The 25,466-nt window shown below is 36.6% G+C and overlaps 1 protein-coding gene across 8 annotated transcripts in view; it reads right to left on the bottom strand.

The window, feature by feature from the left end:
* The window catches only part of CEP295 (centrosomal protein 295), a 372,495-nt gene that overhangs the window by 41,734 nt on the left and 305,295 nt on the right, over positions 1 to 25,466 (bottom strand). For 6 of the 8 annotated variants that reach the window (XM_019036707.4, XM_055356069.2, XM_055356071.2 and 3 more), the window contains exons 2-10: positions 21,729 to 21,862; positions 20,738 to 20,938; positions 19,586 to 19,710; positions 18,743 to 18,836; positions 12,846 to 12,941; positions 8,959 to 9,099; positions 4,812 to 4,995; positions 4,426 to 4,590; positions 813 to 1,034 (exon numbers count right to left, since the gene is read on the bottom strand). In XM_019036707.4, the coding sequence (XP_018892252.3) occupies positions 813 to 1,034; positions 4,426 to 4,590; positions 4,812 to 4,995; positions 8,959 to 9,099; positions 12,846 to 12,941; positions 18,743 to 18,836; positions 19,586 to 19,710; positions 20,738 to 20,938; positions 21,729 to 21,862 (1,362 nt within the window). Of the gene's footprint in view, positions 1 to 812; positions 1,035 to 4,425; positions 4,591 to 4,811; positions 4,996 to 8,958; positions 9,100 to 12,845; positions 12,942 to 18,742; positions 18,837 to 19,585; positions 19,711 to 20,737; positions 20,939 to 21,728; positions 21,863 to 25,466 lie in introns of those variants that run through there. The other 2 variants (XM_063693458.1, XM_063693457.1) reach the window with 2 other exon arrangements.

The following is a 25,466-nucleotide window of genomic DNA, read 5'->3' as shown; positions in this document are numbered from 1 at the left end:
GGACTTGAGGAATGAGCTCTAGACTAACCAATGACTAACAATGTTTAGTCATTGTGGAGATGTGGATAAACAGCGAAGAAAATGCAAGAGAAAATAGTAAAGTAGGAAAACCAAGCAAAGGTACTGTCAAGGGGCCAAGGGAAGAAAATACTTCAAGAAGACTTCGGATAAAATCCAAAACCCAAATATAGACCACAAGTCACTCTTATCAAAAGCATAGAAGCACAACATTTCTATACAAATCCAATCACATTTTTTAAATCATCTCAATCAAGGAGATACTTGAATTGTATGTGAAAAGATACTTTGTAACTTCTGGAAATATAGTTAATAGCCTATTTTTCCAATCGGAAAATTATTTAAAATTAGCAAATAAGAAACCAAGTATCTAGTGGGAATACAACACGCTCAAAAGCCATTAACATGTTCATATATCCTTTGATCAGGAGTTATTCTTTAAAGAGTCCTTCCTAAGGAAATAAAGATGTGGGCAAAGACTTCACTAAAAGGATGCCCGCTGTAGCACAAAAATGCCAAGAAAAATTAGAAAACAGCCTGAACATCTCAATAAGGAACTGGTTAATTTTGATTCATTGATTACTTTGCAATTAATATATATAAATAACTATACTAGATTAAAAGTGGTCTGGAAGAAGATTCACTAAGGCTTTTATAATGTTTCTTTGTTGCTTTTAATTAGCAGGATTATGTTTTGTTCCTTTTAACCTCTATTCTTTGATTTTTCAGAAATGAACCTACTTTTGAACAACTTAAAAGGGTTTATAGAAAATGAGACTCTTGGAGAGAAATACCTTGCTCCTGCCCAGAGGATAACGTTCTCTCTTCGCTGGCAATTGTTCCTGACTCAACCGTTGGTGCTTTACTCTCAATTTCACTAACAGTCGTAATCATTTCACTTTCATCCTCAGACATAGATTTAATTGTCCAGAGAGATTTTTGGCTTCGGATCTTATTTAATAATTTTTTAAAAAGAACTTTTGAAGGAATCTGTTGGGTCTTCATTGCCAAGGGAACTAAAAGAAAGAAAAAAGGGAAAAAACTTACTTAGCATCTACTGTATTACCAGGCAAATTGTTCCATCTTATATTCGGTCACTGCTATAACCACTAGTTAAAAGCACAGTTTTATTTTCCTCATATTTACAATTTAACAGTATATACAACAATGCTATCTGACTCCAATCATTATAACTAGAAATAATTTTTTCAACTGAAAATAGTAAAAGTGCCAAAATTCAAGTATTTTCCAAAAACATGTATGCAACACAAATATCAAGCCTAAAAAACTTATCAGGAAGATGTTTATTTTGCTTGCTAAATGATAACTGAATGTGTAACTTCTAATTAATTTGCTGGTAAGATTAGTATTGAAAATATATGCTGTGAGGTTCTATAGTCTACACTAGAGAATGGTCCCAAATATGGCTCTGTATTTCTTAGTGAGCTACAGAGGAAAACATCATAGCCATAAAAGCAAATCAACTGCTCCCACATTATTCTTGGCACTATCTGGGAAAAATGTCTCCCACCCATCTTCACACAGAGATCCCTTCAGTTAAAAACAAAAACAAAAAAACAACACAAGTATTTCTTCAAACATTTTCCCATGTGGGCTGATAGTTTAATGCCAAAACTCAGTATAATACGAACAGTTCTCTAAGAGGACAAAAGTGTGATGCAAGTACATATTTCTCTGGCTTAGTCAAGGAATAAAATTTAAGAATATCTTTAAGAGGTTGAAAATAGGCAGACTGTAGTTTTGTCTAACTTACATTAAAAAAAAATTCCAACTGAGTTATAATTTACAAAGAACAAGGTGCACAAAAACCTAAGTGTACAGCTTACTGAATTTCACATATGTCGATGTAGCACCTTTCAGATCATGTGGAACATTACCAGGACTAAGGTTCCTTCATGTCCCTTCCCAGTCAATACACCCCTAAAAACAGCCACTACTTTAACCCCAAGATCACAGATTAGTTTTGCCTGTTTTTTTTAAACCTTCATATAAACATGGAATCATACATTTAGGTATTATTTTCTGCCTGGCTTCTTTCATTTACCATTAGTCCACAACCCACTCATTTTTAAGAAGTAAATTCACTGCCAATATTTAAAAGTAAGGATTTTTAAAAACAATGAGATTCCTAGCTTCAAACAAACAAACAAACAACTTGGCAACACCAAGCCAATAAGACCAAATGAGATCAGCAGGAGCTAAAGTGTAACTGTCCCTTTAGATTGGGCAAGACTTCCATTGTGACAAACTAGATATTGATACTCCCAATGAAAATAACTGAAAAAGCTGCATGAAAGAGTAAAAATATCTTTTTTTTTTTTAAGATGGAGTTTCACTTTTGTTGCCCAGGCTGGAGTGCAGTGGTGTGGTCTCGGCTCACTGCAGCCTTTGTCTCCCAGGTTCAAGTGATTCTCCTGCCTCAGCCTCCCGTGTAGCTGGGATTACAGGTGAGTGCCACTACACCTGGCTAATTTTTGTATTTTTGGTAGAGACAGGGTTTCACCATGTTGGCCAGGGTGGTCTTGAATTCCTGAACTCAAATGATCCTCCCACCTCGGCCTCCCAAAGTGCTGGGATTACAGGCATGAGTCACCGCACCTGGCCGTAAGAATATCTTTTTAAAGACACTGCTGGCTGGGCACGGTGGCTCATGCCTGTAATCCCAGCACTTTGGGAGGCAGAGGTGGGCGGGTCACAAGGTCAGGAGTTCGAGACCAGCCTGGCCAACACAGTGAAACTCCGTCTCTGCTAAAAATACAAAAATTAGCCAGGCATGGTGGTGTGTGGCTGTAGTCCCAGCTACTTGGGAGGCTGAGACAGGAGAATCACTTGAACCCGGGAGGTGGAGGTTGTTGTGAGCCAAGATCGTGCCACTGCACTCCAGCCTGGGCAACAGAGCAAGACTCCATCTCAAAACAAACAAACAAACAAACAAAGACACTGCTGACCTGGCATGAAAAGAAAAGGTTCTGCAGAGGACAGAAATGAAATTTAAGTGGAAAGCTTGGAGGGAAGGCAAGTCAGCCATGAAACCATCTTCTGCCAAGCTTATGCCAAAGTCAAAACACAGTAACCTTAAGCTGCTGCTGCTTTTTTTCCCCCAGTTGCTGGTAGTAACCTTAGGCTTCTGTTTGGACAACAATGTAGGCATAGGAGACATGAATAAGGCCTAGAGCCCTCACTTGAGGAGTCTAATAGGAGGCCTACATAAAGTTGGAATCCCAAAAGGCTACGTTCACGGTGTAGGGTGAAGACGATAAGAAAGCCTGGGTGGTTTTAAACAAAGGAAATACCAGTAGATACGGGGCAAAAATAGCTGAATTCCATGAAGAGGACTTGGTCTTTAAGGAGACATGCAGGTAAAAGGAAAGTATTAAAGGTAACTCCCAGTGGTCTGGCTTGGGTAACTGCAGACTGTGATACCATTCACTAAGATAGAAAAGACAGGTAGAGACAGTTTTAGTAGGCAAGAGAAGATCATAAATTTATTGCTAGACATGCAGTTTTAACTATGGGACAGCCAAGTAAAGTTCAGAATGTTGGAGATAGAGATGTTTGAGAGATCAAAATTTGTGCTATCCATCATTACACACGAAGTACCTAGAAATAACTGAATACCAGTAGGATCTCCGATGATCTGACAAGTCTATGCTGATCTTTGTTGTGCTGAACCTCTACTCACTCAAATGGGGATGGCACCAGGTTCAAGATGCCAAATAAGAGATCCAGAGCTAGCCAATGAGATTTGGGGTTTCACTGAGGGCATAAACATAAGGGAGAATCTAGTGGCAGCAAGCTGGACAGAAGAACTGCAACCGCTTGCAAAAAGCATGCAGTTTAAATAGCACTGTCACTTAGTACCCTTTTCCTAACGATCTCCACCTGACAACTTTCATTCAACCCAAAACTTGACACCTTGATCCTCTGTATGGCTCATGTTCCACGGGATGGGACAGGGGCTCAGATGTTCCTCATAGACAAGAAATGAACCTCCAGGTTGGCTACTCCCAGATTCCCTAGCTCAGAACACACATTCAGGTGTGTATGCCACACAGGGTCATTCTCAGGGTATGCTTAAGTTATTGCTATCAGATATGTTTACCATGCAACCTTTCTAATGAATTCAGAATTGAGCACCCAACTCAAATAACCTGAAAATCTTCAGATCATCTGTACGTCTGAATAAACTTTCCTCCTACACACATATGAAAAAGGATCGTCAATGATGGAAATATAAAAACATTGTATCCTTTAGCTACTGCTCCCATCAGTATTACTCATTGCTTGCACTTATATCAGACCAGATTTTCCTAACTGCTGGCTAATGGTTAGCATTTTTTTTTTTCCTGTGAAATACTGTAATATTTAGCTCAGAAGGGTTTTTACCATCTGTTTCACTAGAACATATTTCAGCTTCTGTCACTGGAAGGTCTTCAGCTGCACCCAAATTTTCTTGTTCCATTGAAAGGTCCAGCTCTTCATCTTGGATCTGATCAGTCACAGTGGGCAAGGGCTCTGGTTCAAGGTGCAGAATCAGATTCCCTTTCACCTCTTAAAAAAGAAAAATAGAGACATGTTTCCATTCCAAAATGATTAAAAATAACTGGATCACAAAAATGCAAAGGCCACGGTAATGTCTCAATCTAAAATATGGGGGGCCTCCTTCAAACAGAGAACTCATTTCAAGATAAAAACTGCTTTATCATTACAAACATATTTTCCCACCAAAACGTATAAAATCACTATTGAAAGCCCTACTGAAAATATCTTACTCCTGTCTGCATTGTACATATCTTCAAAGGCAAATTCCAATTCTCTCTGCCAGTCTTCTTTCATTTCACTGCGTTTGTATGGAAGTTCAACTAGTTGTGGTGGCATTTGTGCTACAGTCTGTCTCCTACGTGCCAGGTCCTCTTGCTGTAGCTGTTTGAGTTCTTTCATTAGTTTCTCCTGATTCTTCAAGAATAAAGAGAATTAACAAAAACTGAGTCACAAACTTTGTATGGTAATATTAACAGTGTTGCAGGTAGGGGAAATGAGGATCAGGGTCTAAGCTTCTCTCCTCTCCTCTATTATTTGTTCAGCCAAAAGACAGATATTTATTCATTCAACAATTATTTGCTGAATACCAGATACCACATTAAGTGCTAGGGACACAATCTCAACCCTACCCTAGTAGTAAGACCAACAAATAAGTAGTGTTATGTTAGTAAGTACAATGAAAGAGTGGTACTGGTTAGGCCATAAAGCTGCAAAAAGTGTCTGCCAGCTACAGTTTTCCTTTCTGAGCAAAGTCATGAAGTTAATGTCTATATAAGTTGCCATGGCTCCTGTGATGTACTTTGTTCCAGTTCTCCATATACCTATCTCAGGTAAGCACCAAGACCCAGGGTGACTGTGGCTTAACATAGAATATTTCTTGTTACCTCACACTCTTATGAATTTCCATTATTAAAGGAGATCTGAATGTATTTCTTTAAGCTTAAAGAGTATGGCTAATATGAAAGTTTAATCAGTGTTTTAATGAGGTTATCTAATGGAATTTTGGTGGTAGAAGGTAAGGAGGGAGAACAAGGCAAGACTTCTTGTTCTTTGGGATAAGGATTTAGCCAGACAAAAGTGGCTGAAAGAGAATGAGTACATGTAAGAAAAAAAACTGCAGCACAACAGTATGGAGATGAAGGCATGGGATATTCAGAAAATAGCACACTGTTCATTATAGCTAGGGCATGGAGGGCAAGGATGATTAGGGAAGGAAGATAAAACTGGAGAAGCAGGTAGAAGTCAAATATTAGTTAATACAGACACTAGAAGGAAATAAGGTCCCAGGCCACAATACAGTATGCAGCAAAAAGGTTCAGACAGGAAAAATGAAATCCTCTGTTAGCAGTGAGATTGCACGGTTTTTTTTTTAACAACCTTCTTACATAAGGAACATTAAGTCTACTATAATGTAGAGAAATCCTGCATTAAAAAAATGGTAATGGGCCAGGCACAGTGGCTCACGCCTGTAATCCCAGCACTTTGGGAGGCCAAGGCAGGCAGATCACCTGAGGTCAGGAGTTCGAGGCTAGCCTGGCCAATATGGCAAAATCCCGTCTCTACTAAAAATACAAAAAGTAGCAGGGCGTGATGGCATGCGCCTGAAATGCCAGCTACTCAGGAGGCTGGGGCGGGAGAATCGCTTGAACCCAGGAGGCAGAGGTTGCAGTGAGCCAAGATCATGCCACTGAACTCTACCCTGGGCAACAGAGTGAGACACTGTCTCAAAAAATAAAAATTAAATAAAAATAAATTAAAAGTGATAACATATATACATTACTTATTCTTCTGTAAAGTTTTAACTATTTTGTCTTTTGAGGATGAATTTTTTTTGCCATGCCCTGAAAAGGAAAATTATAAATCAACTTATTTCATTTATACTAAGATTCTAATTATCTAAAGTTGTTTGAGTAAGTGTACTATTCTAGCTCACTGCAAGCTAGTATATTATTCCTTTTGGATTATTTATAACAATGACCACTACCACTAACATTTACTGAGCTTATGAAATTCCAGGCACATTTCCAAGGGCTTTGGAAAATTCATTGAATCCTCACAAAACAGATGATCAGGAGAGATGTGGCAGGGGAGGCTAAAAAAAAAACAAAAACAAAAAACAGCCAGGCTTGGTGGCCCACACCTGTAATCCCAGCACTTTGGGAGGTCGAGGCAGGCAGATTGTTTGAGGTCAGGAGTTCCAGCCTGACCAACATGGTGAAACCCCGTCTCTACCAAAAATACAAAAAACTTGGGCTGGGCATGGTGGCTCACGCCTGTAATCCCAGCAATTTGGGAGGCTGAGGCAGGCGGATCATGAGGTCAGGAGATCGAGACTATCCTGGCTAACGTGGTGAAACCCTGTCTCTACTAAAAATATAAAAATTAGCCAAGCGTGGTGGTATGTGCGTGTAGTCCCAGCTACTTGGGAGGCCAAGGCAGGAGAGTCACTTGAACCCAGGAGGTGGAGGTTGCAGTGAGCCGAGATCGCGCCATTGCACTCCAGCCTGAGTGACAGAGCAAGACTCTGTCTCAAAAAAAAAAAAAAAAATTAGCTGGGTGTGGTGACACGAGCCTGTAGTCCCAGCTACTCAGGAGGCTGAGGCAGGAGAATTGCTAGAATCCGGGAGGTGGAGGTTGCAGTGAGCCAAGATCCCAGCACTGCACTCCAGCCTGGGCGACAGAGACTCCATCTCAAAAAAAAAAACAACACATGAAACAGAACTCAGAGAGGTTAACTAATCTGCCTGAGATCAAACTGCTGAGTGGTGAAGAAGAGAGATAAATCCTGGCAGAATGACTGTGAAGCCCACTTGCTTAACTACTAAACATTACTGCTTTTATGGAAGAATCTGTTCAATTTATGACTGCTTTTTGTGTCTGTTTTACTATAGGTTTAAACCTTAGATGGGGAGAATTACTGATAATAATTCAGACATTCAGTTATTTTAGTCATAATTCACTCCTAGTTTATGAAAGCTAAAAATTTAAGGGAGAAGCTCATGATTTAGTTCAAACTATAAAAATAACCTTTCATAAGAAAATTTAATTTCCAATGCATTTTTAAGAAGTACTTAAAAACTCATTCCTAAGATGGGTATTTAAAACATCCAAATGTATTAGTCAAATTCAGAAAATAAAATCAGACTTCTAATAAGATGAATCATTTTTATGCTATATTTTAAGACTAAGCACTAAATGAACAATAAGCACAACAGAAGTAAAGCTAAAACTATAAAGCCAGCTTTCATTATAATATTTTACATATTGATGACAGTCACTATTGATTGACTGATTGACAGAATCTCACTCTGTCACCAGGGTGGAGTGCAATAGTGCAATCTCGGCTCATGACAGCTTCTGCCTCCCAGGCTCAAGCAATCCTCCTACCTCAGCCTTCTCGGGAAATGAGGTCCCAGGCCACAACACAGTCCCAAACTGGGACTGACTGTATTGACTCTGTAGTCCCAGGCCACCACACCTGGCTAATTTTTGGAATTTTGGTAAAGACAGGGTTTCACCATGTTGCCCAGCCTGGTCTTGAACTCTTGGGCTCAAGCCATCTGCTCACTTTGGCCTCCCAAAGTGTTGGGATGACAGGCCTGAGCTACCTCGACTGGACTTGACGTCACTTTTTATTTAATTTTTTTTGAGACAGGGTCTCGCTCTGTGGCCCAGGCTGGCGTGCAGTGGTATGGTGTGATTTCAGCTCAACGCAACCTCCTTGTCCCGGGCTCAGGTGATCCTCCCACCTTGGCCTCCTGAGTAGCTGGGACTACAGCCGCACACCACCATGCCTGGCTAATTTTTCTGTTTTAAGTAGAGACGTGGTTTCTCCATGTTTTCCAAGCTGGTCTTAAACTCCCGGGCCTACGCGATCTGCCTGCCTTGGCCTCCCAGAGTGCTGGGATTACAGGCATGAGCCACCATGCCTGGCCTACTGACTGTCACTTTTTAAAAGCTCCGGTAGCAAGGATCATGACTTTATTTTTGAAACAACATTCTGCAAAGCCAACAAGTGCTTTGCTCAATACATATTTAATGAACTGAATCCTCAGATTTATAGAGCACATATGCTATTGAAATAATCAGGAAAGTGATTTTTTTTCTCAGGCTGTTTTTGGACATATTAAAATATTAAACTTTTAATAAATTCATTAGTAAAATTTTTAGAACAGCAATACACTGGGAGAATAGCTTAACCCAATCAGAACTTGAAATGGGAGGGCAAAGAAAGTTGGGAAACTTGAAATCATATGAATCAGAGACTATATTGAACACCCACCCTTCCTACCTTTCTTTGAGCTCATTCACTAATCAGTCCTGCAATGCTATTAGTAAGTCCATGAGTAATGGTCATAGGTAGAATATAAGTCTTACTTGAGCCAAATGGATCTTCTTCATTGCTTGGAATCCCCGTACATGTGCCTTTTCAAATCGTTCTATTCTCTCTTGTGCTGCCTGTTTTTGTAGTTCTTCCAATCGTTTAGCTTCCTCTTCAGCAGCCAAACGAGCATCTGGCTAGCAGTCAATCAAAAATTGTAGGCAAAATTTTTAAAGTGTGAGACAAGCAGTAACTAAAAAACAAAACAATCTTAAAATCATGTTTTCTACATATATAAAATATAAGAAGAGTTATATTTTAAAATGTCCACAATTATCAACGGCATGTACCTATGAAAGGGATCAAATTGTTAGTATAAAGCTTTACGAGTTACTCATTTTAAACCAGATGAGGTTATACTCCTCCAAACACATTTATCCATCACTTTGTAAGTAAAGAAATCTCTTGCTGGGCATGGTGGCGCATGCCTGTAATTCCAGCACTTTGGGAGGCCGAGGTGGGTGGATCACCTGAGGTCAGCCTGTCCAACACGGTGAAACTCTGTCTTTACTAAAAATAGAAAAATTAGCCAGGCATGGTGGCGGGCACCTATAATCCTAGTTACTCGTGAGGCTGAGACAGGAAAATCGCTTGAGCCCGGGAGGTGGAAGTTCCAGTAAACTAAGACTGTGCCACTGCACTCCAGCCTGGGTGACAGAACAAGACTCCATCTCAAAAATAAAAAAAAGGAAACTTCATTAAAATGACAGTATTGAAAGGTAAATACCCACAAATCTCATTAACATAAATAACACAAAAAAGAGAAAGAGGCACAGAGTCTGGATTTACTTTTTTTTTTTTTAAAGAGATGGGGTCTTGCTATGTTGACCAGGCTGGTCTCAAGCAATCCTCCCATCTCAGCCTCCCAAAGTGCTGAGATTACAGGCGTAAACTACCACATCCAGCCTGGATTTACTTTTATTATCTGAACATTCACTTTCAAGTATAGGTAAATATTCTAAATGTAACCAGCAGTAAAAGTCTTTTTCTGTCTTTTGTATGTTGAAATTCTGCCAGCCAGTTGAAACAATTAATGATGACCAAAAAAGCTGTTAACTTCAAGTGTAAGATTATTAAAAATTCTCACATGGTGAGATAAATAGGTAGAGAGATTGACAGTTGTTAAATTAACAAAGAGTACACTGGCCAAACAAATTTATCAAAAATATAACCCCTTTGAGCCACTAAATATTCATGCAAAACTAAATAACATCAGGTAAGACAAAAAAAAGTTAGATTAAATCAAAATTATAATCTGTAGAAGTATTTAGTATATCAATATGTATGATATTAAATAATATAACCTCTGAGAACAATATTTCAATCCATTTCAGCCATGAGGTTTTCAAGAAAAAAGTTGTTTATGAATTATTCACATCTCTTGAAGATAAATTAAAAGCAGTATGTCAATTTTGGTAAACCAAAATTTTAAAGAAAGGAAAAATTTCAAAATAGCATACAACATGAATGTCAAATATCAGTCCAGATATAAAAAAGCATATAAAGGATATGAATAAAGGGTTAGAGAAAAAGTTAGGGACCACAAACAAATTTTGTTCTTATTGATCATACTTCAAAACAAGATTTATAATACAGCTTTAGGAAGACAATCCCCTATAGATTTGTGTCAATGCAATTAAAAACATAACCATAAATCTGCTTGAAATAATGTTAGATTCTATTTTCAGTATGTGAAGATCAAAGATATATGAATGATAAATGCTATTATTAAATACATTTCTGAATCTTTTACATCAGATATTTGGACAGAAATCTTTTTAGATATAATAGAGCATGGAAAATTGATGATGAATTTAACTGATTCAGCTTCACTTTTTCTGCAGACATTTCTGGGTCTCACCACAAACAATACAGTTAATCTGACTGAATATTTTCAGAATGCAAAGTTCATTTGAAAAAAATGCTACGTAACTGTCACTGACAAAGAATAGACATGATGAAGCCCATGAATATGTAATGTAGGACTTTTAAGCGTATGATGTTTTGTTCAGTTGTGTGTAGAGGTAGCGAATGTAGCAAAACAAAATGTAGAGAATTACTGGCTGTAAGTAGGACTACAGCAGGCCACTTTCATAAATCTTCTTCAGCCAAAGATATATATTATGACATATAAAAGATTTTGGAATTACTTTATCAGGATATTAAAAACACACACACACAATAGCAGCTCTTACGTGCTAAAAAGGCTGACTGAACAAATGAAAGTTTATTTGCAGAAAGCTGCTAAAGAAAAATACCCAAACATATATGCCAAGCGTGCAAATATTTTTTATATGATACCTGCTGTAAAGATCATATCGTACTCCTCCAGGGAAGATGCTAAAATTATTGTGTATGTGATATAAGTTGAGTGCAGATGAAAATTCAGAGGTAATTTTATCTTGAAAGCCAAGCACATTGGTCATTACATTTTAAATCCAAAGTTTAAGGACAGATTTTTCCTAAGTGATACAGTAAAGCAGCAAATAAAAGAAAATATTCGAATAAAAATGTGTTCAGTAATAAACCCATTTCTGAAAATATTCAGAAATCATATCTTCATTCAGTACACAAAGCTTTAGTTTGTGGGAATACTTTCATAAAACTGTTAGAAACAAAATTTGTTTGTGGTCCCGAACTTTTTTCTAACCCTTTATCATTATAACTACTGATCTAATTTTTAAGTCCAAAAATTGAAAAGGAGGTAGGCCTTCTGGTTACTATCAAAAAAGAAAGCTTATGGATATTAATTTAATACCATCAGCAGCACCCTATGCTGATAGTTAGGTAAAAAAAAATTCATCATCAATCTTAGTTAAAAGGTAACATCTTTTCAAATCACAAAAATGCAGTAAACAGTAAAGCAGTTAGCAACAAATTGAAGTTTTTGTTCCTACATCATAATATCGAAATTGTAATACTTTACAATTTTAAATTAATCTCAGATTTACTCTTGCATCTTAGAAGTTCATTCTGTGATGATATTCATTTTAGTTCTTAACTGAATATTTTAATACCTGCTATTAAGCAGTCAACCAAAATGTGTATTTGTTGCATTCTAAATGCCACAGGAATGCTATAAAATTTATTTTCCTAGTAGAGAAATATATTCAACATGAAAAAAATTAAAACCCCCACTGACACAGAGAAATAGCAATTATAATAACAATATATCATTTGTTACTCTTAAGACTGGCAATAATTTTTAAAACATAATATTCGGTGCAGACAAGGCTATGGTAAGGTGGCCATTCTCCTATGTTGCTGACGCTTTTAAAAAGTAATTTAATGATCTGTATCAAATGTTACACAGTTTGGAGCCAATAATTTCTCTTTCAGGAATTTATATATAATCAGAGATGTGGATAAAAATGTGCAAGATAATGCTTACATTACTTACAGAAGCAAAAAATAAAATAATGGTTAAATAAATGCTACCATGAAATATTAAGTGGCCACTAAAAATCATGTTTTGAAAAGTGTGTGTATATGTTTATATTTAAATAAAGGTTATAATGAATTTATTAAAACATTAACCATATTCCACTTTGGTGACAGAATTGGTGTTTTCCCAATAGTTTACACTTACGTGTACAGTTCCAAATTTTCCACAAATAGCATGTAATATTTTATGATTAAAAAAAGCTTTAAAATCTGCTATTTTAAAATAACCATTTAAATAGCCAACTAGTTTCTTTAATTCATATTAAACCATCATATGCCTGACATGAAAATTCAAAGCATTTAAAAGGTTTTTGATTATTATCATCAATTGTCCAAATTTTGAAATCTGGGAACACCATACATATAACTAAGATATAATTCAATTCAATGCACACAGAAATAATAAAGCGAGGGCATGAAGAAACAATAAGTCAATCACCTGTTTTGTGTCTGTCTCTCTATTCACAAAAGTGCGAAGATGATGGTAGGTAGAACTATTGGTTTTGACTGCAGAAATTCTTTTTACTTCAATGTTCTGGAAAAGAGAACATAAAAAAATAGGTTAAAAGCATTAATTTTCACTTAAAGCTGAATCCAATGCAAAAAAAGTAATTTTGTATTTTAATGAGTTCTCCGCATCCAAAACATGCTAAATATCTGCTCATAATGAAATCAAATTTTTCGAGTTAAATTACTTCAAATTTTAATAAAAGTACCAGATTCATCAGTATTTCAAATCATCTTCAAGGTGTCGCTAACTAAATGTGTTTTATTCATCTCAATTTTTAAGTTATTTATAGAGAAATTTCATCTTTAAATCTCCTGAATATAGAAGGGCTTACAGGCCATATCAAATGAAATGAAAAGCACTTCATTATATTTATAAGACAACAACATGCACTACTATGTCCTCTTCCATATCTAATAACAAAAATTCTACTGTAGTTCACATTAGTCTTATTTTCTCAATGTTTAATGACGTATTTTGAATTTTGGTCCTGAAACACTTGCCAATATATTTAAATTACACTTACTCCAGAACAAAACAACTCTCAGAAGAATGAAAGTAAACTACCTTCCCCCTTCCCTTTCCTGTATTTTGTAGTAAAGGCAGATTCAGTCCATCACAACCTATCACACACTGATCTTAAATTAATTAACTAAACTGACAAAGAATATTAAGTGCCTACTATGTGTTAAACATTACACAAGGCACTGTGAACGACAACGAGAAGTAAAATAAAATAATGGCCCCTGGCTTCAAGGAGCTCACAGTAACAGTTCTAACTAGAAGTTCTAACGATTACACATAAATTAAATAAACCATGCATTTTACAGATAATTTGATGAAAAAAAATATCCACAAAGAAATGCTAACACTTCTGCTGGATGTCTTCTGTATTATATCCCAGTAGTGAAAACTTAGCAAAGTCCCTCAACTTTTCTGTCCCTCAGCTTTCTCAAGAAAAGTGGGTTTATAGCTATTGCTATACCATATGATCATTGTGACAATTACTGTAAGAATCAATTAATGTATAAAAAGCACTTTTAATTTTTTTAAGGCCTGTTGACAAGGCCAGAGTACAGTGGCATTTTACTCTGCACTGCAACTCCTGAGCTCAAGCGATCCTTACGCTTCGGCCTACCATAGCTAGGACTACAGGCATGTACCACCATGCCTGGCTAATTCGATGACATCACAAATGCAACACAGGTTGGGAGGGAGAAAAGTTTAAATAAGAATAGGTTGAGAATTAACCAAAGTTTTAGCTATAACATATATGAGTGTGGAATGATGAGGAGGACTCAAGTGAACAGAAACAATATAAAAGACAAGAAGGGGCTGGGCGCGGTGGCTCATGCCTGTAATCTCAGCACTTTGGGAGGCCGAGGCAGGCGGATCACTTGAGGTCAGGAGTTTGAGACCAGCCTAGCCAACATGGTAAAACTCCATTTCTACTAAAAATACAAAAATTAGATGGGCATGGTAGCACACACCTGTAATCCCTGCTGCTAGGGAGGCTAAGGCAAGATAACTGCTTGAACCTAGAGGTCGGAGGTTGCAATGATGCAAAATGAGCCAAGATTGCGCCACTGCACTCCAACCTGGGCGACAGAGCAAGACACTGTCTCAAAAAGAAAAAAAAAAAAAAAAGAAGGGGGGGATTAAGAAAATCCAAGTAAAAATGTACAGTCTGATGTGAGCAGAATTATCTGAGTAGTTTTTAAGAACTTCTCGTGTCTTGGCCCCACACCAAACGAATTAAATCAGAATCCATGGAACAGAGCCCAGTATTAGCATTGTTAAAAAGCTGCAGCCAGGCATTGTGGCTCACACCTGTAATCCTAGCACTTTGGGAGGCCAAGGCAGGCAGATCACTTGATGTCAGGAGTTTGAGACCAGCCTGGCCAACATGGAGAAACCCCTTCTCTACTAAAAATCAAAAATTAGCCAGGCATGGTGGCACACACTTGTAATCCCAGCTACTCGGGAGGCTGAGGCAGGAGAATCGCTTGAACCCAGGAGGCAGAGGTTGCAGGGAGCCAAGACTGCACCACTGCACTCCAGCCTGGGCGACAGAATAAGACTCTGTCTCAAAAAATAAAAAATAAAAAAAAAGCTGCACAGGTGATAAATGTACAGCCAAAGTTGAGAATTACCTAGACCAGTGAGAAGATAACTAATTGGCAAATACCTGGATATACATCCAGATATGTACAATAGAGGACCTTATTCAGGGTCTTATCATTTAGGTAAAGGATTAAACTGACCACTAATGAAAACATTAACTAGCATACATATACACATATACACATATATATTTGAGACAGGGTCTTGCTATGTTGCCCAGGCTGGTCTTGAACTCCTGGGCTCAAGGAATCCTCCCAACTCAGCCTCCTGAGTAGCTGGGATCAAAGGCAGGTGCCACCACACTCAGCTTTAACTAGTTAATATTAAAATTCAGTAAGAAACTGAAGTCACAAAACAAAAATTCAGAGATGGTAGTACACATTAGAATGCTTCACTCTACGAAGAATCTTAGTAGACTTTAAATCAATGCCTTGAAAAAATAAACCATAGGCTTCTTGACAAGGAAGAACTCTGAAGAAAACAAGTCTCTAAAATTATATAATTTGATATACAAATGGGATTCAGTTTACACATTTTAAAGTACCAGTACTTCCAGAGTAAAGGCAATTATGTATAGATTGAATTTGGAATCCTCCCAAAATTGGGATTTGAGATTTTGATTACTATGAATCCTTATTGATTATAACAGGATTTCCAGTGAATTGCACCTAAGTTTTTAGTGAAATCAGTCCTTAGCCTGGCAGAATTAGGATGATCTGTTAATAATTTAAAATCACTTAATTTACTTCCTGTGTTCTATCTTCCAGCCTTAGTTTTGCTCCACAGTAACTATTTCTAGCCTTATCTACCCAAGTACAGGACAAAACCAGCTTTCTACTCTGGAGTACCTGACACTGGCTCATGCAGCAATGGAAAAGAAGAAAAAAAATGCCAGGCACTGTGGCACATGCTTGTAGTCACAGCTACTCAGGAAGCAGAAGCAGGAGGATTGCTTTAGCCCGGGAGTTCAAGGCTGCAGTGAGCTATGATGGGGCTGGTGAAGAGCCACTGCACTCTAGCCTGGGCAACACAGTGAGATCCCGTCTCAAAAAAAAGGTATAAGCAAAGGAAGAAGTAAAACAAAGCTCATTTTTCTCTTGCATCTGGTATAGATATATGAGAAGTCTTCATAGCATCTCAGGGTTTTCAATACAAACTTCATTCTTTAACAGACCTATGAAAAGATTATGGTTGTTTACATTCCTAGACTTTAATATATAAGTAGTTAACTTGAACAGTTAGCATGAACTCTGAAGAAGTATATTCATGGGAAACTAAGTGTCACAGTAAAAAGATCATGAGCTTTATAGAATTAGACCGTGACATAAACTCTGGTTATCGCACTTACCTATTAAAGGACTTTGGTTACGTTACTTAACCTCTGACCTTCAATTTTCTTCATTTGTTAAATAGAAATATCTAACATGCAGGGCTAATGTGATTAAATTAGATATGAATAAAAAAACCTGACATAAATAAAATCTTAGGTACACAAGAAGTATCAATTCTCTTCACCATGTAAATAGCTCTCTCAAAAAATAATATTTTCTTAAATTAAGGAAAGACCTAGGTTTGAGAAGACTAAACAGTCTAGGTTTATTTCCCCAGGATTTTCAGCATTTATATTTTTATCTGCTTGGAGAAACAGTGATACAGATGCATCTATATCCTGTGTATGTGACACAATATTCTTATATGGTGCATTTCCCTGGCCCCCAAATAACCCACAACCTAGCTTTTCCCAAACTAAAATCCTGTCCTTCCCTTCTATGCCATAAATTCACAACCATCTCAAGACATTCAGAAACACTGCCTTATCCCAAACACCTTTATTGGCTTGGGTAATGTATTTTTCTAAAATAATGCCTTTTAGTGAAACAAGAGTATAATCACCCAGATCTTAGTTTATAAGTACCATTTCTCCACTAAAAAGAATCAGGGGTCTTTGGAGATACCAGATACGGGACAGAGTAAATTAAGCCTAGGTCATTTGCTGGGCCACAGAGCAAGGAAATGCTCATGGAGTCACGGGGACGCAAGAAACAACTTCAAGTCTCCTGCTGACCAAATTTCAGATATTACGAACATCAGTGAGAAGAAAAAGAATAATGACTATAATTGACTATGTAATATTGAGTAAAAAACCCCAAGTTAACAGTGATAGTAACAAAAGAGAAAGGAAAAAAAACCCATTTACCACCAATGGCATTGATTATTACCCCAACCCTTTAGTCTGAAAACTGGCAGAGAGGAAAAACAAGGAATATATCCTGTTTTCTTAAAAGGAACGAGGCTGGGTGCAGTGGCTCACAACTGTAATCCTAGCACTTTGGGAGGCAGAGGTGGGTGGATCATCTGAGGTCAGGAGTTCGAGACCAGCCTGGCCAACATGGTGAAACCCCGTCTCTACTAAAAACAGAAAAATTAGCTGGGCATGGTGGCAGGTGCCTATAATCAATCCCAGCTACCTAGGAGGCTGAGGTGGGAGGATCGCTGGAACCCAGGAGGTGGAGGCTGCAGCGAGCCAAGATTGCACCACTGCACTCCAGCCTGGGTGACAGAGCAAGACTCTGCCTCAAAAGAAAAAAAGAACTAAATAGTTCATGCCCACTGATTAATTCATGCTTGTCAAAGCACTTACAGTTTTGTTTGCTTTTTATAAATTTTTGACTTTGGCTTGTTATAAATACTAAGAACTAAGACAAAAATAATCAAAATGCATCATGGATAATATATTGCCTGGCTTTTATCATGTCACTTTGTACCGAAGGAGTGACTGAAATACAATTTTTCCGTCTGAATTTTGTTGGATCAAATGTTACATGGTAGATGGCTCAACGTAAAAGCAGGAAGGCTGACAAACTGAAAGGCCTAAGAAGTGAGTATCTGGTACTTATGCTTATACAGAATATACTTGTATGTACAACTATGTATTTCTGGGTTTACTTCTACTTCATTTTTCAGATAAAAATAACTATGTAATTTTGACAATCATCCAAATAGCCATTTCAATAACTATAACAAGCTAATGTGGAGAACAAGTATTTTAAAAAATTTCTGCTTTAATTACATTTTTTTTAAAAAATAAGCTTCAAATCACAAAAGCACACATTTTACTCCCATAAAAAATAGATCCTTATTATTTTATAATATTTTTTTCCTCTTTTCTTTTTTAAAATCACACCTGGATACTTTATAATCTTATGCAAATTTATTAACTTAACTGAAACTTATCTGTAAAATGTTGACCATTTAAAATAAGCCAAATTCAGAGTGTGGGAAAGCCTAAAGGACAAATAGTTTAGTTTTTTCCCCCAATAAATAAATAAAGGGTATTTTTTCAAAAGGCAGAATTATTAAAAGATTTTTCAAAACCAAAACCATTACAGTTTTCCAAACAACAAAATTTTTTTGACATCATTGAGGAAGGCTGAACAAATACTGGGTATTAAATAATATTGGAAACAATATTAGTATTATACTAAGAAAAAAGTCCTTATACATCAGAGATACATACTAAAGTATTTACAGGTGAAATGATATCTAGAATTATTTTAACATACTCCAGATATACTCCTGTACAAGTTTTTAATTGTACAAGAAAACTTGTACAATTAAGTTTAAGTGATAGTCATTCTGACCTCCACTGAATTATAATAGTAAAGAAGAATTATGACCTAGTTCCTCTTAATACTCAAACTCACCTCAAAAAGAGTTGGAGGAGGAGGTGGCAGACTTGTAATTTTGGCTGATCTCTCTTTTTCCACAAGCAGTGCTTCCTTTCGAGCATTTATATGCCTTAAGAAACAAGAGATGTCATCAATTAATCTCTCAGTGATAATATTATAGTACAACTCTCAGGGTTAAAAATATCCAAGTCATAGGCTCAAGAAATCCTCTAGTCTGATTCCACAGGCTCAGTAAGCTTTACATGTGTAAAGAGTCTATACACATGTTAAGAAAATGTTTACAAATTGAGAGAGGCCTATCTAAAGACAGAAAACTCTATGGTGGGGACCAACCCAAGAAACTTATAATGTTCTTTAGAGTGAAAAAAAAAAAAAACAGAAATGTTGTTAAAAATGGCTGTTGCTAACTAGTAACAGGGCCCTTAATTTTTTACTTTGCTTCACTCACGTTTCCTGTGAATGGCCCTTTAATTTTTACAACATGCAAAAAATACTAATGACTTCCAGAGTCTACAACCTTTTTTAATGTTCTTAATCACATCAATTTTTATTTCATGTTTACATCGGAAACAGACATTGGTTGACATGCATTCTGAAGTAGCCATATATTTTTTCAGAAACTTAGTAACTGCTGCTAAACTCAACTCAAACTACAACTAGAAAAGAAAGCTCATTAGTTACTATGTTCACCTAAGCAAATCACTCCCTGTCCCCAACATTATTTTTAAATCAAGTTTAACAAATGCAATGAATATGCTACTATGTTTATTTAATATTTGCTTACACAGTATCCTATGTATCCTCTACTTTCAACCATGTTAGTTTCAGTTGAGATTATAGTAAAAATTATTACTTTACCAGGTTTTTTGTTTCAGTAATATTTCTTTTTGATTTTTCTGTACTTTCAAGGCTTCTTTATGCCTCAAATCTGCTTTTCTTTTCCTTTCTGCTGCCTGCTGTGCCAAAGCATCCAAATCAGGTTCCTAAAAATATATATTACTTAAAATGTCATGTTAAAAAGAATAATAGAAATGTGTCTCATATGATATCAGAAGTGATTTATCAATTTTGTCATCTTCTTTCTACATACTATAGCAGTGTTTCCCAGAGCATGACAACACCACCACTGATGACATGCCATATCAGGGGGGACAAACACAAACATTTTAATGTAAAGTTAATGCAATCAATTAACATATTATTACAAAAATATAAATAGGATATCGAACTACTTAGGACATGGTTAAAGTACGTAAAATATATAGTGATATGGGTACTTTCCCAGTCAGGGCAAAAATTGTGAACATGGTATTCAAATAACAGAGGTTTGGGAAACATTGCACTAGGCACAATGTGTTTTAGCTATTACTAAAAACACAGACTAAAACCAAGGACCATGAAACAGATTGCCACAGTCTTTAAGATATTTTCTTTCTCACTAGTTGTTATCAAAGATTTACCTTCTTTGTAACTAGCTTGTTTACTGTATGTGACTGATTCTGGGACTGTAGTATTTCCACATCATAAATCACAATAAATCAAAATAATGGGGCAGACTTACTGTGACTTTCTGAAAGTCATCAAAAAATGTTTGTTATTTGTAAATGAAACCCAAATGTATACATATTCAAACCAAATGTTTAAGGGAAATATACTGAAATGAGAAATCTGAATTCACCCCACCAAATCTGTCAAAAATGCCTGAGATGGACAACAACTTCTGATTCAGAAGATTATTATTTCCCCAGATAGAGGAGTACTGGAAGAGAATAATGCTAACTTGAACATCATAGGAAGACCAATTTTATTTGACATGGATTTTACTTGAAATAACTCTTAGTAGGAAATGAGCCTATTATTCACAAATTACATTAAATTTATAAAAAAGTTCAAGCTGCCCCAAAGAAATTCAATGCATGAAAATGTTATCAGAAAAGCATTCAACAACTATAATTTACTTTTTACTAATATTACTGCCACAACTGGGTAGTCAAATAAGATCTCACTCACATTTTCTTTGGCCTGTCGATGTCCCTCTCCCATACTTCTTAAACTTGCCAAATACAGTTTTTCCAAGTTCTGTATTTTCTGAGTTTGTGATTCTTTCCATTCCGCCCTTAGCTCCTCTGCCAAACGTGTAAATTGTTGATTTCTCCTCTGTTTTATGTCTTCTCTTATCTGTAAGGCGATATCTCTTTCTTGTTCTCGAACCTAAAGAATGCATATTTAACAGGTTATATGAAAGGAGGTTTACTTAAACTTTTTTGAAAAGCTATTTGGAAAGAGGAACTCAAATGAATTCTCTTAAGTCTGTCAACTCTCTTTGATACTCATCTTTTATTAGATAAGGACTATTTAAAGCAGAAAATCTGAGTGAATGTACAAAAAGTAAAAATCTCAAGACTATATCTAATGTCTCCAAACTGATAGCTTTTATTCAGCGCCCACTCCCAAAAGGACTGCCATTATCACTCTAATAACCTATAAAAGCTAAAGCGATAAATATGATTCAACAAAATCTATAGCTCAGAGTACAGACAGAGCCAGATGAGAACTCCATTTCTGTTGTACATCATTTCTGATTCTAGACAGAATGGTGCCTGAAACATACTTCACAAAAACTTACTTTAAAGACACTTCTAGAAAAGGGTTATCTGCAATTTCCTGATAAATTTGTTTCAGCAGCTAATAATCTTTCCAATTAGCATTCTTCAAAGTCATCTAAGCTTCCTGTTACCAATTACAGACCATTTTTAAAAAAGATAAAGAGCTATTTTCAATATTCGAGTCAAATAATACCTATCTTCCAACTCTTCTACAATGTACTTACCATCTCAGCCTATTTTTCAAGTGTTCCAAAACTAGTTAATACCAAAGAACCAGGGCTCTTGTATACCCAGAAGAGGTTTTTAAATACAACATTTAGAACATTCTAATGTAAAAGAATACAAGTAATTTGAGGAAGAAAGGAATTTAAAACTTTATTACAAATAGGTCATACCTGTAGCAATCTTAGTTTTCGCCTTCTTTCATAATCTTCCTTCAAAATGAAGGCTTCCTCATTAGGACTCAATCTCAGCTTGTGAGTATTCACGACTTTTCTTTTCATTTCTGTGTACTTTATGTATGACAGTTCTGAATTCAAAAAGGAAAATGTCTATAAAAATAATGTAACATTAAAATAGGGCAGCAAAGATTAGAATAATTTTGTATTTTTTTGAGATAGAGTCTTGCTCTGTCACCCAGGCTGGAGTGCAGTGGTGTGATCTCAGCTTACTGTAACCTCCGCTTCCCGTGTTCAAGCGATTCTCATGCCTCAGCCTCCAGGGTAGCTGGGATTACAGGTGCATGCCACCACGCCTGGCTAACTTTTGTATTTTTAGTACAGATGGGGTTTCACCATGTTGGCCAGGCTGGTCTCGAACTCTTGGCCTCAAGTGATCCACCTACCTCAGCTTTCCAAAGTGCTGGGATTACAGGCATGAGCCACCATGCCTGCTCAGAAAATTTTTAAAATTCGTGTTAATACTTTTGATATTTAAAGGGTTATATACATGCAAGGAAAATTTGAGTAAACGAAGTCCAACTTATTTACAAATAACAATTATAAATTCACACTTAGATCAGTGATACTCAGAAGGGTGGGAAAGTGGAAATGAAGACTGAATCAGAATTACTCAGAAAAGTTTTCTCCCGTCTATAGCAGATTGTCTACCTCGAATATCTGGACCTGACTTATTCCTGGTTAGCATTTCCAGAGTTTACTGAGCTTAAATGTGAAAAAGCACAAAGACCTAAAAAGATGTTAGCATAGAATAAATGTTTTCAAAACTATAATCTGACACTTTAGAACCTTCATAACTTGTTCATAACTAGCAAGGTTGCTGTAATTTCAAGGGTTCTTTGTTCCTAGATTCAACTCCCAGTCTACTGCATATAACTTGATCACCAAGTGTCATTGTTACCTCATGAAATCACATCAATCCCATGTTCTATACAGTAAACAATTTTTCAATAATTATAGTGACGCAATTTTTATATGAATGACCTGCTTGGCTGTATCAAGCGTTTAGTTTTCCAGATCTATTCTTCTTTTTCTTTTTTTTTTTTTTTTGAGACGGAGTCTCGTTCTGTCGCCCAGGTTGGAGTGCAATGACACAATCTTGGCTTACCACAACCTCCGTCTCCTGAGTTCAAGTGATTCTCCTGCCTCAGCCTCCTGAGTAGCTGGGATTACAGGCATGTGCCATCACACCCGGCTAATTTTTGCATTTTTAGTAGAGACAGGGGTTCACCATGTTGGCCAGACTGGCCTCGAACTCCTGACCTCAAGTGATCCGCCTGCCTCAGCCTCCCCAGTTGCTGGGATTAAAGGTGTGAGCCACCACGCCCAGCCCAGATCTATTCTTCTGTTGCTACCGTTCACACTGTGTTCTCTCTCTCCTCCCTAGATTATAACATGCTCCTATTTGGGGGAACGAGGCAAAAAGAAATGGAATAAATATAAGAATCTATAGTTCTATAATTTGAATACCCTCCTCAGGTAATTCTGATATTAACTGGCTCCTATTACTGCCATTTCCAAAAAATTAGATACTTTACATGAGTACACGACCATTTTATCTGAGACAATCAACATTTCTCAGGTCTCCCTCACAATGACCAGGCAGACAATCTCAGTTACTGAATATTTACATCTTTCTGAAGCTGGCTTAAGCCCTCCTTCCTCTACGAAGCTGTCCTCTGATAATTCCTGTTCCAATTTCCCACTCCTGATTTGCCCAACTCTAATACATTATTACCTATACATTCAGATGGGGACTAATTTTATGTTGTCTTGGTATTACCTCCTGTAGTTTTTCATCAATTACAGTTTGCTCTTTCTAGTTAGATTCCTAACAATTGAAGGACAATGGCTATGGGTTTTTTAATAAAAATTTTAATATTCAATTAAATTTAATAAATAACTACCAGGTAATATTTCACTTACTATGGATGCACAATGTTTTCAACCAGGTGTAAACAGAATAGGGGCTAGGAGACTGTGGGATTACCTAACAGGGGCTAATACCTTTCCAGTGACTTCTCCATCAGAATGTAAGCTCATCAGGGCAGAATGGACTTATTCACCATTTTATGTCCATAGCCTGAAAACAGTGTCTCGCCCATAGGTAGTTACTTCAGTAAGTGTGTTGACTGAATGAATGACTCAATGAGTTAATTTATGTGAAGTGCTACAGAGCTATACGCAATCATCACAACCTTCAATAAGACTCTAACACCAAAAAGGACTAACTGCTGGCATTAAAAAAATCTTTTAATGCATCCTACTCATCTAATATTTACACGGCTTTGGTAATGGTAACCAAAGTACTGATTATATTTTTCATGCTATACATGAAGAAACAAGGCCTCTTGGGTTAAAGGACTTTCCCTGAGTGACAACATCTAGTGGCGGAGCCAAGGGAAGAATCTGGTTTCCTTATTCCAAATGGCTCCTAACTTTCCAACACACAAAAACATGTGGAGTGGCGAAAATTTTATTTAAGCTGTTGTTTTTTGAGAGTGAGAATTTAAAAAACAGAAAATTTAACAAAGAAGAAAAAAGAACAAGATTAATCTTCACAATGTATCTTTATTATTTTGTCTGAAGGTCTAAGAAATTCCCTCATATTTAAATAATTAAGACTAATTCCTGATAAATCTCATAGACATAATATTGCTGAATTTTTAAAAAGCCAGACACGAAAAAGTACAACAAAATTGATTTATATAATATAGTTCAAGAACAAGCAGAACTAATCCATGAGACGTAAAAATAAAGTTACCTTACTGGAGGTTACTGACTCGGAGATGGCACAAAGAAGCTTGCTGGGGTACTGAAAATTTCTATATTTTGATCTGTATGATGGTTTAGACAAGTGTATACATATGTAAAAATTCCTCAAATGGTATACCTAGATTTGTGTTTTATTCTTATACTTTAATATAAGAGGAAAAAATCCTAATATTTCAAATTTTAGGTATCCATTACTTCATCTCAGAGGATTATTGAAAAACATATAAACATTTATTATTTTTAAGCTCCTAAAATGCGATAGAATAACTGTTTCTTCTTGTGTATATTTTTTAAATTTTTTAAACTTTTTATTTGGAAATTTCAGACTTAGAATTCCCATTTGCCCTTTCCCCAGCTTCTCCAAATGTCAACGTCTTGTACATAACCATGGTACAATGATCAAAATCTGAATATTAACACTGACACAATATTTTTTACTAATCTACAGGCAGTATTCAATTTTTGTCAATTATCACACTAATGTCTATTTTCTGGACCAGAAGCCAATCCAAGGATATAACACATTGCATTTGTTGCTGCGTAAATGTGTGTCATCTAAAAAGCAGATGCTAAGATGGGAGTAAACCTGCAAATATTTTATTAGGAGAAATGCGTGTGTGAGGGAAAATGGGAGGGAGCTGATAAAAGTTACAAGCGCCTCAAACTTCAATGTAAGTTTGACACTGAATGGAGGGAAGTAACAATGGGTAGACCCCTCTTAGACAGCCATGCAGTATAAGAAATGTTCAGCAAGACCCGTGGGGAGATTCTCAGGAACAGGCCTGCCACTGTCAGTGGCTAGGAGCAGCCCATGGGAAGCATGGCCTCAGTGCAAATGGAGATTTCAGAATGCAGGAGATTAAGATATGTGAGTTACATTCTCATGTCAAAGTTGTCATG

The sequence above is a fragment of the Gorilla gorilla genome, chromosome 9 (assembly GCF_029281585.2).
Source record: "Gorilla gorilla gorilla isolate KB3781 chromosome 9, NHGRI_mGorGor1-v2.1_pri, whole genome shotgun sequence".
Classification (NCBI taxonomy): domain Eukaryota; kingdom Metazoa; phylum Chordata; class Mammalia; order Primates; family Hominidae; genus Gorilla; species Gorilla gorilla.
Note: the sequence above shows the minus strand (reverse complement) of the source record. Positions and strands in the feature narration are given on the sequence as shown.